Source organism: Plecotus auritus (genome assembly GCF_963455305.1).
Source record: "Plecotus auritus genome assembly, chromosome: 5".
NCBI classification, from domain to species: domain Eukaryota; kingdom Metazoa; phylum Chordata; class Mammalia; order Chiroptera; family Vespertilionidae; genus Plecotus; species Plecotus auritus.
This window is the reverse complement of record NC_137776.1, coordinates 84,259,182-84,276,648: the sequence shown is the minus strand read 5'-3', so window position 1 is coordinate 84,276,648 and position 17,467 is coordinate 84,259,182. Positions and strand designations below refer to the sequence as shown.

Below are 17,467 nucleotides of genomic sequence, written 5' to 3'. Positions count from 1 at the left end.
ACTGAGTGATCACTCAAGTTCCTTTTAAGTACAGAATTCAATAAATATACCTTAAATATGAAGATCATTTTAGTCATCTTATTTTAGAGCCATAGAAAATTCTATCTGTAATGGAGCAAAATGCTATTTTTTTTTTAAAGATTGGCAGCTTTCAAGAAACATTGCTTAATTTAATAGAATACACAGACATGTAACTTGATTGGTCTTCTTCATATGTGATGTGATATGGAAAATATTGATTTGACCTGAGTTTTAGAATAGATGAGATTATAAAAGAAGTTATGGGTGAATGTGGAGGGTGCCTTAGGCATAGGGAAGTGAGAGCATGGCAGGAACAGTGAGTAGATCTGTGTGATTGTGCTGAAGCCTTCACTTTAGGTAGAACAGTAAGGCATGTAGGCCAAATTCTTGAGGGTCTGGAGAATAGAGGAAATGATTTATAGGTCCAGACATTGTTAATTGATATGGGATTTCATAGACTTGATAGTTCAGGGACCAGAAAATAAATTTGGTTCTTGATAATATCAAATCTTGGCATTTTAATGACAACTTTTTAATGTTATGCAAGCCTCTTGGATCATTAGTCCTTTCTGTATGTGTATCGTTTTATTTTATTTTTTTATCACTAGATGTCTTAAATTGCATTTCCTAGATGCAAAGTAGGAGACAGGGCTTTAGTGTGGGTTATTTATTGAGGGGGTCCTCTGGAGGAAGAACTGGCAAGGGAGTGAGAGAAGCAGAATGGAGAAGCAGGTGTGGGAGGCAGCGGGTAATGTCTAGGCACTCCTTGGAGATGTCCTGGCCTTAAGCCATTAGGATTTCCGCCACAGGCGTCGGCCTTGTGAGTGAGTGCAGTCATTGGCTGCAAAGGGTGTAGGGTAGGCAGGGATGGGAACTTCCTGGGAAAAGCAGACTTGTTTAATGTCCAAGACAGTTCTGTAGAGAAGCATCAGATAGAGAGCGGGTGCTCCTGTCTTGTTTCTATTTAACTGGGTAGCCTAAGTTCTAGTTTATTGTTTAGCAGCCAATATACATATCTTCTGTAATTTAACTTTTTAAATGAAAGCTCATATTTTTACCTTATGGATTTCATAGTGGGTCCTTGATGCTAAACTATATAGAAAGTGCAATAAAAATTATAATAATTTTTCTTTGTAGTCTTTACTACATACTATTTGCATGTATATAGTTATATGTAAACTTTAATTTTTATAATAACAATAGCTAGCCTTTATTAACTGTTTACTCTTTGCTAGGTACTGTGCTATATTTTATGTTTTATCTAATCTTTCCAATAACCTAAGTAAATATTGTTTTACACTTACAGACTAGAAAACAGGCTTAAAAGAGGTTCTGCTCTTGCCTCAGGTTTACATTACTAGTGAATAGTAGAGTTGGGATAAAAACCCAGGGCAATCAGACTGCTCACACTCTAACTACTGAGCATTGCAGCCTTCCTTATAAGTAGTCTGTGCTCATACATTGAATAGGTATTTGCATATATGTGTTATCGCACCAACTAGCCAATGAGCTTTGGGAAGGCAGGAACCAAGAATTTTATCCTTTTTTGGACCCTTCCTCCATCATTCCTAGTATAGCACTGGAGCTTTAAACATAACTATGAGTTGAATCAGAGAACTAACCATGCATTTCATTATACTTAATTAAGGGAAAATATACAAACACACATCAGTTATTCATTTAACTTCCAAGATAATACAGTGTAGGGCAAAGGTAGGTTTACATTTGCTTATATGGAAACCAATAAATAATACTATAAGAATAAGTTCTGTTTTGCATACTCATGACTGTAAACCTACTTTTGCCTCACCCTGTAATTATTAGTAGCTAAAGTTAACCCTTCTTTTTAAATTGTTTTAAGTGGTTTATTCTGTAGCAGTTGGTCCATGCACTGTGGGCATTTGAACCTTGAAGACTCAGTGGTCACCAGTTGCTTGATACAGTTTTTTCCTGGTGTTGAGTTATCCACAGGACTGGCTTTAAACAAAGAAACAAGTTCCAGTTAAGGAAATCTATTGGAGCCCTTTGTATAAGATCAGTTTTATAAGTATAGAGTTATAAGTTTGGAAAATTTAAATAAATCAGAGAAACTAACATTTGTCTCTTTATACATGTTTAGGTTTTGTAGGTCTGTTTAATCTGCTGCTCTTATGGCCAGGTTTCTTTTTACTTCATTATACTGGATTTGAGGATTTTGAATTTCCCAATAAAGTAGTATTAATGTGCATTATCATTAATGGCCTTATTGGAACAGTTCTCTCAGAGTTCCTGTGGTTGTGGTATGTACTGTTTATTACCTCTGATTTATTAGTTATCAGTTTATGGACTTTTGGATAGTTTAAGCATTTATGTTTTTTTGGTATTCTGATGGTCCTTGCTGTGCACCTTCTCATCTCACACTTAACAATTTAATACAGTAACTCCATTACAGCGGGAGCTTTGTGTTTTGTTTTGTTTTTAATTTCTAATTATCCATCATATGGAGTAATGTTTTGCACATAAAAAGAGCTCAGTAAATATTGAATGAATGAATGAATGAATGAATATGAATGACCTAAATTTGTAGTGTTTTTGGAAGTAGTGTTATACAAATGAAAAGTGGTATCTAATGGACATCCTAAGTTACAAGATGTGTTTCCTACATATCAATGACATGAGTTCTTAGTGAGACTCTGAGGACTTTGCTTGTCTAAGAGCCTTTGCTTATTTTAGAGACTTTGTCTCTTTTGTTTTGTTTATTCTCAGGAATTTTCATGTGGGTGAGTCACATATGTAAGCCCTAAACTCTAGACATGTTAATATACTTTGAAATGTTATAATATCAAATATGTTGATATTTAATAATAACCCTAAAATAGTTGGAAGACAATATCATGTATGGAGTTTAAGAAACCTTTCAAATATAGAGCTTGATACTTAGTCCTGCTTCCACCTAATAAGAATTGAAAAAGAAACACAAATTGTACTTAAACTATTAACTGAATTTTTATTGTATGGCATTTAAGCTTACTGCCTACTTTCCCTTGCAAAAGGCTGCGACAAAAATAGCCTTTAGCAAGAAGTCTTTCTTTATGCTCTGCCTATACTTCTCCCTCCTTCCCAGTTAAGGGAATAGCTCTTACATTCTTGATAGCCTCAACACTCACTCTCTTTCATGTAGTACTTAAAGATTTGCTTTGTATTGTAGTAATTTATGTTCCCATCTTAAATTCCTTTGCTAATCTAAAACTCTTATCTCAGAATCCATTTACTCATTTATTTTTCCATCTTTCTTCACATGCATTTAGATGCTCACTTTTTTTTTAACCTAAAAGAGTTACATACTTTATTTTATACATTAATATATAATCATATCCCTCTTGTTATCTTATCACTTCTTTTGTTCTATCATTTCTCTTGTCTCTCTTCACTCTTGGTTCTGAGCAGATAAAACTATTTACTGGTTGTGTTTTGATTTAACTTAGTAGGATCATAAAGAATTGTTGATCTTCAGCCATTTTTGACTGCAGTTTCATATGGTTCAACCCAATGAACCATATGCTTTAAATAATTATGTATTCATTGTATTTTAATACAAGTTCATTTTTTTCTGGTTTTCTAAGTTTAGTTTAAATTGGGAAATTCCAAAGCAGAGCATTTTTACATATCTGAAAGAAATAATTAAGTTTTCCTTTGGATATTAGACTAAAGAAAGGTTTAGTTTGGTCCTTATTACTTGATTATTACATTGAGACTCATAGTAAACATGGACTGTGCCACCTATAGATATTAAAATGCTCATTCGTTATTGAACGCTTTATTTTTTAATAATAAACATGCAAAAGATTTTCATTATATTCAGCAGAATTTAGTGTAGGCTTTGGGGACAATAAAATATGAGTTGTGATGTGTAATCTTTCCATTATGTGAGATTTTGTAGTTTGCTTCCTTGGAAAATTTTATATTTAAAGAAATAATAAATAGCATGTTTTACAATATTCTTTTTTATTTAACTTTTAAAAAGTAAAAGAGTGTACAAAAGGGTTCACAATCAAAAGGAAATCTCCCTTCTACCCCAAATACCTATTCCTTTTTCTCAAAGGCAACCACTATTAACTTCTAAACCTTCTATAATATTTTCTATATATACAAAATTATGTTTCATTCTCTTAATTTTCCCCTCACTTTGTTTTATTTTCAACACACAAATGGGAGCATACTATGGATATTGTTCTATACTTTACTTTTTTTCACAAATTGTTTGTCTTTCAATCTTCATATAGGTTATTTTTTTAAAGGCTGTATTTTAAAATACTTTATTCCAATCCATTTTGTTATGTAATGGGTAGAACATGTCTTACCATTTCCTCATGGAGAGACATTTTAAGTTTGCAGTCTTTTGCTTTGTGAATAATATAGCATTGAATATTCTTATATGTATCTTTGCATATATATGTTAGCATTCTATAGGATAAATGCCTCTAAGTGGAAAAGACTGAGTCAAACATATAGACTTTAAATTTTGATACAGAATTACAAAATCATTCTTCATAGAGGGAACACAATTTCTATTCCCTACTGTGTATTTTTGAGTGTTTATTATTGAATAAACTGGACACTGAAATTCATATATTATGATTAAAGCTATATTTATCCTTACCTAGGATGGATTTTTCAGGACCTCAAGGTTTATTTTTCAGATGCACCTCTCTATTCAAGTGTTTATGAGTACTTACAATAAAAACTCAGTAGCAGTAAAGTGAATAAGTAATGAAACAAACATTTATCCCTAAATTCTAGGTGTTGGTAACTCAAAATAACCATAACAAGCCTATCAGACTTTTTATGATTGTACTTAGCATTATAAATCTCTAAGAACATATGCTACATTAAAAATACATACATTTAATCCCTGAACCCTCATTTCATAGAGCAGCTTATGAGTAGTGGGAACCACTAGTACTTGAGTTCTCTTTATTGCAGCAATAAGAACGGATTGTCCAGCCTCTGTTGAATATTTCAGATGACACTTTCAAGAGATAGCCTCTTTTATAACAAGACAGCATTATAAATTCTAACCTATACTGAGCTAGAACTTGCTTGCCTATAATTTCCATGGGTCTATAGTCCTAATGATATATATTATGGTTTTATCTTGGCCTATAATTCATTGTCTTCTTATATACCCAAATTTTTAGTCTTTATAAATGGCTCACCTATTTGGTATAATGGTTTCTTTTTTTTCTACAACTAAACAAAATTATATGCAAATTGATATTTTAAATTTTGATACCTATATTGATAGTTTAAGGTAAACATAAAATAATTGATAGTTCAAGGTGAAAATAATACAGGTTTTGGTTAGGACAATTGCTAGACAAGTGGAAAACAACAAGGAAATATCCTTTTAAAATATTCAGTTTTTTTTTTTTTTTTCTTTTCAATGCTAAACCAAACTAGAAAAGCAGTACACATCTAAAGACTTAGTTCTCATGAGGGTGAGATATTTTTTGTTTGATGACAGATGCACATGTTGGCTTATCACTTTCTTAAAGTCTATGTTGTGAGGTATTGTCTTACAATTTTAATAAAGCTGCCTGCTTTGTTAGCTAAGTATCATCACAGCTCTTTTTTTTAAAATATATTTTTATTGATTTCAGAGAGTAAGGGAGAGGGAGTGAGGGTTAGAAACGTTAATGATGAAAGAGAATCATTTTGGCTACCTCCTGCACATCCCCACTGGGGATTGAGCCCACAACCCAGGCATGAGCCCTGACCGGGAATTGAACTGTGACCTCCTGGTTCATAGGTCAACGCTCAATCACTGAGCCACACCAGTCGGGCTATCACAACTCTTTTGACAGTTTTGTAAAAAATGTTAAGGAAATGTAAGTTATGCATTTAAAGTTGAACAATGTCTGTAAGCAGATCTTGAAAATAGCATAAAATACCTCAAAATATTTATACTTATATATTTGGATTTTTAATATTTGAAGATAAACTTTAGGAATTATCTTAGTAACTCTGTTATTTATTATGTCTCAGTCCATCCTGAGCTTTCATTTTTGCTTTTGATTTCTCACATCTATATTTTAAGGTAGGTAGACATTGATCATTGTTTTTCTTTGGTCCTTTTACTTTTTTAATATGGAAATGTATGTTTTGTTTTTTCCTTTTTAGGGGCTGCTTTCTTACCTCATCATTGATAGGCACACTTGCACTAAGCCTTACAATACCTCTGTCCATAATAGCTGACATGTGTATGCAAAAGGTAAGACAAGCTATTTATTAGATATTTTATGTATATTATTAAAAACAGAGCTAATGAAGGTTTAGGGATGTGACTAAATTATAAGGATACAACCATGAATAATACTTGATGCCTTCTCTCCCAAGGTGCTTTACTACATAGAGATGTAAAAAGTACTGAAAGAGCCAAAGCTGGTTTAGCTCAGTGGATAGAGCGTTGACCTCCCGGGTTCGATTCCAGTCAAGGGCACATACTTCAGTTGCAGGCTCCTCCCCTGCCAGGGCCTGGATTGGGGCTCCTGCAGGAGGCAACCAATCAGTGTTTTTCTCTCACATCAATGTTTCTCAGTGTCTTTCCCTCTCTCTTCCACGCTCTCTAAAAAATAAAAAAAATCAATGTAAAAATACCCTCAGATGAGGATTAAAAAAAAAAAAAAGAAAAATGCCAAAAGAAATGGATAATCTCTTGAATTTTTAGCTTTTCAATTTTTTATCTTAAGAGTAGTATCTTTATATGTAGCTTTCCATCTAGGAGTAGATATGTTCCATATGCTCTTTGTTAAGTCAGTGGTATGGAGTAGGGATATATTTTATCATTTAAGTAGTAGTGTTTTGATTTCTAAGATAAAATTCTTAACACTGTGCTAATCCTATATAATAAAGAGTTAATATGCAAATTGACATCATTCCAACACACAAGATGGTCGCCTCCATATGGACACAAGATGGCCGCCACAAGATGGCCGTCAGGGGAGGGCAGTTGTGGGCAATCAGGCAAGCAGGGGAGGACAGTTAGGAATGACCGGACCGGCAGAGGAGGGCAGTTGCGGGGGACTAGGCCTGCAGGGGAGGGCAGTTAGGAGCAATCGGGCTGGCAGGGGAGCAGTTAGGTGTCGATCAGGCTTACAGGCATAAGCGGTTAGGGGCAATCAGGCAGGCAAGCAGGTGAGCGGTTGGGAGCCAGCAGTCCTGGATTGTGAGAGGGATGTCCCAGATTGGAGAGGGTGCGGGCTGGGCTGAGGGACACACACCCCCCTCCTCCCGTGCACAAATTTCGTGCACCGGGCCTCTAGTACTACTATAAATCTGAGAGGTATATGAAGTGTTGTTTCTCAGCAAATGCTCATTTCTTTCTGAACTCAGCAGGGCAGAGGCCTCCTCCCTCTTCTATGAATTCCTGGTCTGAATACGGGAATCTTGTGATAAATACTGGCAATACTGCAGAAAAGAGAATCTGTGTCTCTCCCAACAGCCTGAAGGGAGAAGTTTCTTTAGTGCTCCTAAGGGTTAACAAGGAGAAAAAAGATGTGCCATTGACTAATGCTAAAAGATGTAATGTAGCATGGACCACTCAGTTCAGTATTTGTAAGCTTTTAAGTAACAAAATGGTGTGTGCGTGTGTGTGGGGGGGGGGGGCGTGGCGGGGAGAGGGTGGAGTGTTGGTTTAATATAATTGGAAGAGGAAATACTTGAAAGCCCAAAGGCTTATACTGTGCAGAACTTATAATCAGATTTTGAAAGCTCATTTTCTTTAGATCTTTGTGCACTTTTTAGGATAAAGACAAAATACTCTTAATGATATCTATCTTTTTTATTTAAAAAAAAATCTATACTGGTATTTAACATTGTTTTGTGGTTTAGTAAATTCTTATTTGTCATGGTTAAAAATGGAAATCTCCTTAATTGAGAATTAATTATCTTACATAGCATGCATTTTCAGAGAATGTCAAAATTATAAAATATATATAATACTAAAGTTATGCATATTAGATTCTTTATATAGATTTAAATAATATCTAGGTCCTTTACATCTCAAGGTCATAATCTTGAATATGAACCAAAATTGTTATAGTGAAACTGGGAAAATAAGGATTTTGGTAGACCACTGTGCAATTGAACTTTAATGTTATGATATTTTGAAAACATCAGCTTTTGTACATATGAAAAATAAAATTGAAGGTTAATTTTAGGGAATTTAAAAAAAAGAAATGTCACAGGGGATCTCATTTTATTAAATGATTTTATAATTTGCTTAACCAAATATTTTAAGATGAAGGCAAAACACAAGAGAAAATGTATATGTGTGTGTGTGTGTGTGTACATATATATACTAGAGGCCCAGTGCAAGAAATTCATGCACTTGGGGAGGGGGTGTCCCTCAGCCAGGCCTGCTGCCCTCTCGCAGTCCGAGACCCCTCGGGGGATGTCCACTTGCCGGCTTAGGCCCAATCCCCCCAGCAGAACTGTAACAACACAACATATCACAAATAGACCATAACATACTTTTTTAAAATTTGAGCTGACAGTCAGACATCCCTCTCACAGTCTGGGACCACCTTGCTTCTTACCGCCCACCTGCAGTGGAGGTGGGAGAGGCTCCTGCCACCACCGCGTGCTCACCAGCCATGAGTCCTACTTCTGGCTGAGCAGTGCTCCCCCTGTGTGGGAGTGCACTGACCACCGGGGGCAGCTCCCACGTTGAGTGTCTGCCCCCTGGTGGTCAGTGTGCATCACAGCAACTGGTCATTCTGGTCATCTGGCTGTATTGGTCGCTTGGGCTTTTATAATACAGACTAGAGGCCCGGTGCATGAAAATTCATGCACTGGATGGGGGAGGTTCCTCAGCCTGGCCTGCCCCCTCTCACAGTCCAGGAGCCCTCAGGGGCGGGAGGCAACCCGGTGATCAGGGGAAGGTGACACCCCCATCACATCTCTGCTGCTGCCATTGCCGGCAGCATAAGCCTCGGCCAGCCCAGGTTACCTGAGCCTTGGCCGGCCCTGGGCGGCCTAGCCGCCATCCAAGGCTTGCCTGCACCTCGGGCTGGCCCTGGGTGTCTGGGGTGCTGAGGGCAGGTCCGGTGCACCGTGCACCTGCTGCCCCTCTCCCCCTCAGGGCTGAAAGGACTGGGGGACTCCGGCAGGGCTGAGGGGACTGGGTGCCGCCATCTTGTGGTTATGGGTGCCTCCATCTTTGTGACAGCATGATGGTCAATTTGCGTATTCCCTCTTTATTAGATAGGATATGTCATTGATTAGAAAAACATATCCAAGTGGTCTTTTCTGGATTGTCTTTACATATATTATTAGGCAACCATTTAAATGAATAGGCTGAGTCTTCGGTGAAAATTTAGGGTAGGAAGATACCTTCTGGAAAAATTCACAGGGTAGGCCCCAGAGCTGTACTAGAAAAGCATGATGGGAGAAATGTACTTTCATGGGAAGTTTTGATTCTATTAGCCAATAATGTTTATATATACTTTCTGAAATTTGAGCGTTTATTAACAATATTTGTGCTTAAAAATATTATTTGAATTTATTTATAATTGACATCTTGTATAATAGGAATTATATCTGATTACTAGGTGTACTGGTTAATAATACGGATTTGTAATCAAAGAAAACACGATAATTTCAAGAGAAATATCAAAAGTGCTTTATTCAAAGTAATGTCCATCACTAGCTACACTTTTCCCCATCTTTCAATAGAACTTTTCTTGTTTTGAGGCAAACCATTCAGAGACCCAATTTTCTACTTCTTCGTATGTTTTGAAGTGCTGCTCACAAAGTGCATGTGCCATCAATTGGAACAAGTGGTAATCTGAAGGAGCAAGGCCTGGTGAATACAGCGGATGGGTTAATACTTCCCAGGCAGGATCTTTTAATGTGTCTTTAACTGGTTTTGAAGTGTGTGATAGTGTGTTATCATGAAGCAAAATTACTTTGCTGTGTTTTCTGGCACATTTGATCGTTTCACGATCAAAGCGTGGTTCAAATTGATTATTTGTTGTCAGTAGCGATCAGTATTAATGCTTTCACCTGGTTTTAGAAGCTTATAATACACCACACCTTCCTGATCCCACCAAACGCAGAACATTGTCTTCTTTCCGAAGCAATTTGGCCTTGCAGTCGATGTTGTGGTTGAGCTGGATTAACCCATGATTTTGTGCATTTGGGATTCTCAAAATAAATCCACTTTTCATCGCCAGTCACAATTCGATGCAAAAAAGACTTTCTTTCATGCTGTTGAAGCAACATTTTACTGATGACTTCTTGGTTTTCCATTTGACTTTCGTTCAGTTAATGTGGCACCCATTTTCCTTCCTTTAAAAATCTTTCCCATTGCTTGTAAATGATTGGAAATTGTTTGCTGAGCAACGTTTAAGATTTCTGCAAGTTGTTTTTGAGTTTGACATGCATCTTCATCCAATAATGTTTTTAATTGTTGGTCTTCAAACTTTTTTGGTTGACCTGGACGTTCTTTGTCTTTCACATCAAAATCATTACTTTTAAAGCATTTAAAACCAGGGTTCACAAGTATCTTGAGATGGAGCATGTTCACCATAAGCTATCTTGAGACGGAGCATGTTCACCATAAGCTTCCCAAAGTATACGATAACTTTCAGCAGCATTTTTCTTCAAAATAAAATAATGAATTAAAACTTCCCGCAAATGCTCTTTTTATGGCACGAAATTCGACATTTTTTTAAAGTATATTTTTATTGATTTTTTACAGAGAGGAAGGGAGAGATATAGAGAGTCAGAAACATCGATCAGCTGCCTCCTGCACACCCCCTACTGGGGATGTGCCCGCAACCAAGGTACATGCCCTTGACCGGAATCGAACCTGGGACCCTTCAGTCTGCAGGCCAACACTCTATCCACTGAGCCAAACCAGCCAGGGCTCTACATTTTTAAGCATAAAAATATCTATGATGTTAACACCTTAGCAAATTTGACATACGAAGTTTTGAAGCTTGCTGTCAATACAACAAAATAGCATACATATCAAATCGCATATATAGCAATATATGTGTAACTCCATCTATTGAAAAAAATTTGCATTATTAACTGGTACACCTAGTATACTTAGCTTTATTTTCAGATATATTTAAGAATTATATATTTTTTATATAGGCAATTTTCTTTGTTAATAGATGTCTTCATTTTTAAAAATTATATTCCTAGCTTCTTGGAAATCAAATAGTTTATAGTATGTGGCAACATGCAACTGCATTGTTAAAAGTGAACTTTCCTTTAAAAGTCATCTAGGGTTTTACCTACATTTATAAAGTTTGCGTTAATTCAGTTATAGGGATTTTAGTTGAATATTCATGAAATCATTCTATCAACTAGATCTACATTTTAGCTCTCTTTATTCATAAGTTTTTCTGGTCTTGGGTCATTTAAGTGCATCATGGCTTTTCTAGATTATTAAGTATGCTGGCAAATGTTCTAAGATTTTATTATTCCAATAATTTGATAACAGCATGAAGGCTTTTTATTTTCTCTTACTGACTGATCTTTCCTGGGCGTTCTTAGGCTGACTCAGCCTGTGGGTTGTACCATGAACTCAGGATGTGCATGTTAAGTTGTCAGTTATTGTTCATGTGTTATACATTGCGAGTCCCTCATAAAAAACATCGTTCTCACAAAACCCCTTTGCTCTAATGGTGGTATGAAATGAAATAGTATGTTTCCCACCAGAGGGAGTTCTTAGTTGAATCTAGGTGGTAAAGGTAAACTACTGAAAGAGAAGAATTACTGTTTTTTGTAACTTTATGGCATCTCATTATTTTTAAATTTCTTGACAACCCTCATAAAATGATGGCTGAAGGCTCTGCACCACTGAGGCTTAGCTTGCTTGTCTTCTCTGGCTCACATTTCTTAGTAAAAGTATTCCTATTTGTAGTCTTTATTTTACTTTTGAAATTTTTTTGTTACTAGATAATCAAGCTCATTTTAAGGGTCAGGATTAAAATTTGTTGCCAATCTATACTAATAAAAGGGTAATATGCAAATTGGTCACGATGCACTCACAGTAACAACCAGACAACAGGCTGCATGGGGCAACCAGGCCAGCAGGGGTTAGTGAGGGATGACCAAACGACTGACCAGCAGGCTGCGTGGGGCGACCAGGCCAGCAGGGTGGGCAGTGAAGGGTGACCAGGCCAGCAGAGGTGGGCAGTGAGGGGTGACCAGGCTGGCAGAGGGGGGCAATGAGGGGGCGACCAGGCCAGCGGGGGGAGGCAGTGAGGGGTGACCAGGCTGGGGGGGACAGTTGGGGGTGACCAGCCCAGCAGGGGGGGGGTTGGGGGCGACCAGGCCAGCAGCGGGGGGCAATTGGGGGTGACCAGGCCTGCAGAGGGGGACAGTGAGGGGCAACCAGGCTGGCAAGGGGGGGCAGTTGGGGAAGATCAGGCCGGCAGGGGGGGTACAGCTGGGGGTGACCAGGCCGGCAGGGGGGGGCAGTTAGGGGTGATCAGGCTGGCAGGCAGAGGCGGTTAGGGGTGATCAGGCTGGCGGGGGGGGGGGCACAGTTAGGGGTGATCAGGCAAGCAGGCAGGTGAGCAGTTAGGAGCCAGCGGTCCTGGATTATGAGAGGGATGTCTGACTGCTGGTTTTGGTCTGATCCCTGGGATCGGGCCAAAACCGGCAGTCGTACATCCCCTGAGGGGTCCCGGATTGGAGAGGGTCCAGGCTGGGCTGAGGGGACCGCCCCCTCTGTGCATGAATTTTGTGCACCGGGCCTCTAGTTGTTAATAAAAGGTTTATAGAAGTTGAAGTTAAGAGTTTAATCTGTTTTTAATACTGTCTTAAGAACTGTAACAACACAACATATCACAACTAGACCATAACATACTTTTTTAAAATTTGAGTTTTTAAGATGACTTCAGAAACTGAAGGGCAGGATCAACTTGAGATAATCAGTGAAGGGGAAATGGGCAATGTGATCCCTAAGACAAAAGCTTAGAGTTTCATAATTCTGTTCTCAGCCATACTGTGTCTAATAAATCAAAAGCATGCCTTCCTGGCTTTCCTTTAGGCTGTTTCCCAAGTGAGAAATATTTTTGTTGGTAATTTAAGCAAGTGGTTAGGATGTTGAAGTCCTGAATTCTTTCTAATAATAATGAACTTACTAATGTATTGTCATTACTTAGTATTACTAGTATTTTCTTGGTGTGTTATAACTTTTTCATAAATGAAAAACGTACATTAAAGGGGAAAATTGTCTTCCTAATAATTATGTGTTTTTTCTACCTTTTATTTTTAGGTGCAGTTTTCTTGGTTATTTTTTGCAGGCGCTATCCCTGTATTTTTTTCATTTTTTATTGTAACTCTCCTATGCCATTATAATAATTGGGATCCTGTGATGGTGGGAATCAGAAGAATTTTTGCCTTTATATGCAGAAAACATCGAATTCAGAGGTAGATTTAGCTACAATATTATTTTTAAACAAATAATGTTTGCTAAATAAACTGGGAATCATATCATGCTGGCCTAGATTTTAGAGATTTTGTGAAGAATTATTGAAAGATTATAATTATATATGTACTATGCCAGGTAAAATTAAAGTAATTTGTTCACATCCTTAGGTTATAAGATAGTTTCTTCACAACTACTTTTAAAAAATGTTTTGATTCACAGGTAAAATTAAAGTTCTTACTATTTTGCTATAACACATTTAAATGTAGAGAACTCTTACTGGTTTGAATAAAATTCATAATAAAATATGAGAACATTGCCTCAAATTTTTTCAATTTTTTTAAACAGAGAAAGCTTTCATATTCTGTTATAGAAAGAACTTGAGACAAGTTGTTGAGAAATTTTGTCCTAGTCTTAGTTCTGACTACATAGCTTCAGCTATCTGTATGGATCATTTTTAAGGGTTCCTTTTAGCTCTAAAGATTTCCTTAACTATTGCCTTTTTTTAAAGGGTTCCAGAAGACAGTGAACAGTGTGAGAGTCTTATTCCTATGCACAGTGTTGCTCAGGAGGATGGAGCTAGCTAGCTGTTGTCAGTCGTCCAGGTTTGTATGTTAGCTGGCTTTAGTGTTGACTAATTCTAATTCTTGTATTGCTTATATACAAAATTGAATTTCCATAATTAGTTGTTTGAGAGGCAATACAACCAAGAGGCTAATGGAGTCAAACTGCCTGGGTTTCATTTCCAGTTTTTCCATGTACTAGCTCTGTGACCTTAAACAAGGTTCGTAACCTTTCTGTGCCTCAGTTTTCTTATTTGTGGAAATGGGATTATAATAGAAACTCCCTCATTATTAAGGGAATATTAAACACTTCATAAGTTTGAAGTATGTACAGTATTAGTACCTGACTCAAACTAAGTGATTCCAAGTTTTAACTATGACTTTTATTCATGTTCACCATCATCATTTTACTTATGATGTACTTTAGAAACATGTTTTTTCTCTAAGTATAACATTCAGAAAAAATGTAATACTTGGGTATGTATTCAGTCTTTTCGTTATGCATGTGTTACTATAACTGGCCCAGTATATATCCTGATTCTCTGACTGCTTTTTCATTTAACAGTGTTTGAAGAACATTTCCCCAGTATTTAAAAACTTTAAGAAATATTATCTTTTATATTTCTTATATGAATGAAAAAGTACATTACATTTTATATTTTGCTGGATGAATGTTTATAATATAACATATATCTTCGTCATACAAAAGTGATTATTTATTTAGAATGAGAGATCATAATAAGTTACTAAAATTCTGGGCATGCAGGCTCTTTTTTTCTGAGATAACTTTAGGCACCTTAGATTGAAATGTGTCCTAATTGCAACTGGGGTTCCCCTTCTCACATAGAACATCGAGCAACTCCTGTCAACTCCTTGTAATCACATAGACCTTGAAACTTAAGTAAATTCCTCATGGTAAATTCATACACAAACTAAATCTAATTGTCTTGGTTTTGTGTTTTTCTGTGATTGGTCATTTTCCTTTTGTTATGATGGTTATACATGCCCGTAGTTCAAAAGAGTTGGAGTTCTACATGACATCTTATACAAAGCAGCTCTCCCTGCTCTGCACTGTCTATCCTGTGTTCACTCTTTTCCCATTCTCAGGAATCACGTTAAACTCTTAGTGGAGTCTTTGGTATTTTCCTCCCTGGCGCTCTTAAGTACCATGTCTGTGCTTCCGTTTCTTGCTTTCTCGGTTTTAGGCATATTCAGTTGATTTTCCCACTATGGTAAATGAGGATAGGTTACTTTCAAATGCCTCCCTCCTCTGTTCTCACCCCACTTGCCTGTTTGCCAATCCTATATCACTCCTTCCTTCTTATCAGCCCAGTATCATTATTGCATAATTTTGGGTAGATCTATAGTCAACTTTTACATTGTTATGACTATACAAATGTTGCTTTTATTTGAGCCACATAGGATTGTTCTTGGCATTTCCCCAATCCAGAGACCCTCTGTTACTACTTTCTTTTTTTTAGGAATAAGCCTCTTCTGGGATACAGCAGAGGCACCCACTGTGAAAAGTAAAAGGAGGGCATCTGGGTTTCTAACTGCTTTTCTATAAAATTTGCACCAGTCTGCTTGTTTTTAGTCGTGTCTTCATTTTAGAGAGATAGCTGGTCTATTTCTCCATTGTTAGCTAAGAGTTACCCACTATTTTCTTGTCTCTGCTCTTCTCTTTGTCCACATGGTTTATTCCTTTTAAAAAGTCCCTTTATTGTCTTTTTACTGAGATTTTTAGGGACAGAGTGGAACTAATATGTGTTTATTTGCCATCTTTAAATTAAAAAAAAAAATACGCGTAGTTATTCTTTAAAGCTTTTTATTGCTATGACATACATTTTCCCTCCCTAAGATGCTGTGCATTATCCCCGTACTCACACTCATGTCCACCCCCTCACAGACTTAAGTTTCAATATTTTTGGAAGTGAGAGCTGGATAAAGGGAAGATGGTGAAGACAAAAGAAAATGGGCTACAATAAAGCAATAAAATAGGACAGGCTGGGCAGGAGTCTGTCTCAATGCGGGTAATGGTGGAATACACCATGATTAAACTTATTACATGATCTTTAAGTAGTGTTGGGTGCCAGCCTTTGACACTGCTATAGTGTTCATGTGTTCCTAGGACTCACCTCAAGTTCATATATCCAGTTATATATACTACATAGATTGTATTTGATGTATATTTCAATGTTAAGATAATTTGCTTTTTAAAATATAAACTATAGAACATTAAAGCTATGATAGCTGTTATCTAATGATTTTGTGTTTGCTTTTATTTTCAGCTTGACAATGGAACATTATATAGCGAAGAGACAATCTCTGGCAAGGTTTTGGAGAAAAATGTTTCAGTGCCTAGTCTGAAAAATAACATTTTCAGTTCTTTGGAACTCTAAAATATATTTTCCTTATATTGTTGTTCTTCATTTTCATAATGAAGTACTTTGCTATGTAGCTGTGTACATCACTACAGTTATAGGAAATTTCAGTCCACAATCTGTCTAAAGGACCACCTGCCTTACACATCTCAAGGAATTTTGCTGATGAAATAATCTGAACTAATCAAGGGATAAAATCCTAATGTCTGGAGACTTTATCTTCACCTATTATTTGTTAAATGCTGGACTATATTATGAAAATGTTTTCAAGAAATTGTTTAGTATGTAGATCAGTGTTTGTACAGGTAAAATACTAAATTAAGCTACCTATAATAGGTACAGATTATATTTCTGAGTTTTGTAGAATATTGCAAATTAACACAAAAAATGTTTAATTTATGTGACAAGTATATTTACACAAATTTGGTTAGACTTCAGAAAGAATATTTGAGAAAAGATCTGGTTCACTTACACTACATATACTGTGTTATACTTTCATAGCATTAGGTGCCTTGTATTTTAAATCTGTGACAAACCATGACAAATTTTTAAAGGGGAAATATTGTAAAATGAAGAATCATGTATTTCTAAAGCCTGTATTGCTGTAAATTTAATTGATAAAGCTCTGCTTAATTTAGAGTTTTGAAGAAATATTCTCTCTTCAATTAAGACATTTTCATAATGGAATGATTTAAATTGAAGTGATAAAAGAGTATTATTAAAATAAAATGTTTATATATATATATGTGTGTATTATAGTTGGTTTCTGATTTTTTTCCACATAAAAATGTGCCACATTACTATGGAACTGGATGCCTCTTCTTTCTATAATTCTAGTATTTTTAAAAATATTTTTTTAATGGATAAAATACCAAAGAAGGAAGGCAAGAAGAAATTCTACTTAAATTACATTTAAATTGAATCTACCAAGTTTAAATTAAATATAAAATACTCCTAATTTTAACTCCTATACTTAGGTGTTACATATCCATATTGTGCAACTGTTCCTGGATTCTCGTCACTGTAGACATTGGAAATGAACGTATGTCTTGGGATTCATCCAGGCTTTT

The 17,467-nt window shown here is 36.3% G+C and overlaps 1 protein-coding gene across 4 annotated transcripts in view; it reads left to right on the top strand.

Annotated features, from left to right (window-relative positions):
* Positions 1-17,197, top strand: part of SLC35F5 (solute carrier family 35 member F5) — a 47,762-nt gene extending 30,565 nt beyond the window's left edge. For 2 of the 4 annotated variants that reach the window (XM_080671062.1, XM_080671061.1), the window contains 5 exons: positions 2,141-2,300; positions 6,181-6,271; positions 13,301-13,455; positions 13,965-14,058; positions 16,305-17,197. In XM_080671062.1, the coding sequence (XP_080527188.1) occupies positions 2,141-2,300; positions 6,181-6,271; positions 13,301-13,455; positions 13,965-14,040 (482 nt within the window). In that variant the 3' untranslated portion in view covers positions 14,041-14,058; positions 16,305-17,197. Of the gene's footprint in view, positions 1-2,140; positions 2,301-6,180; positions 6,272-13,300; positions 13,456-13,964; positions 14,059-16,304 lie in introns of those variants that run through there. The other 2 variants (XM_080671063.1, XR_013960739.1) reach the window with 2 other exon arrangements.
* Positions 17,198-17,467: the final 270 nt, after the last annotated feature.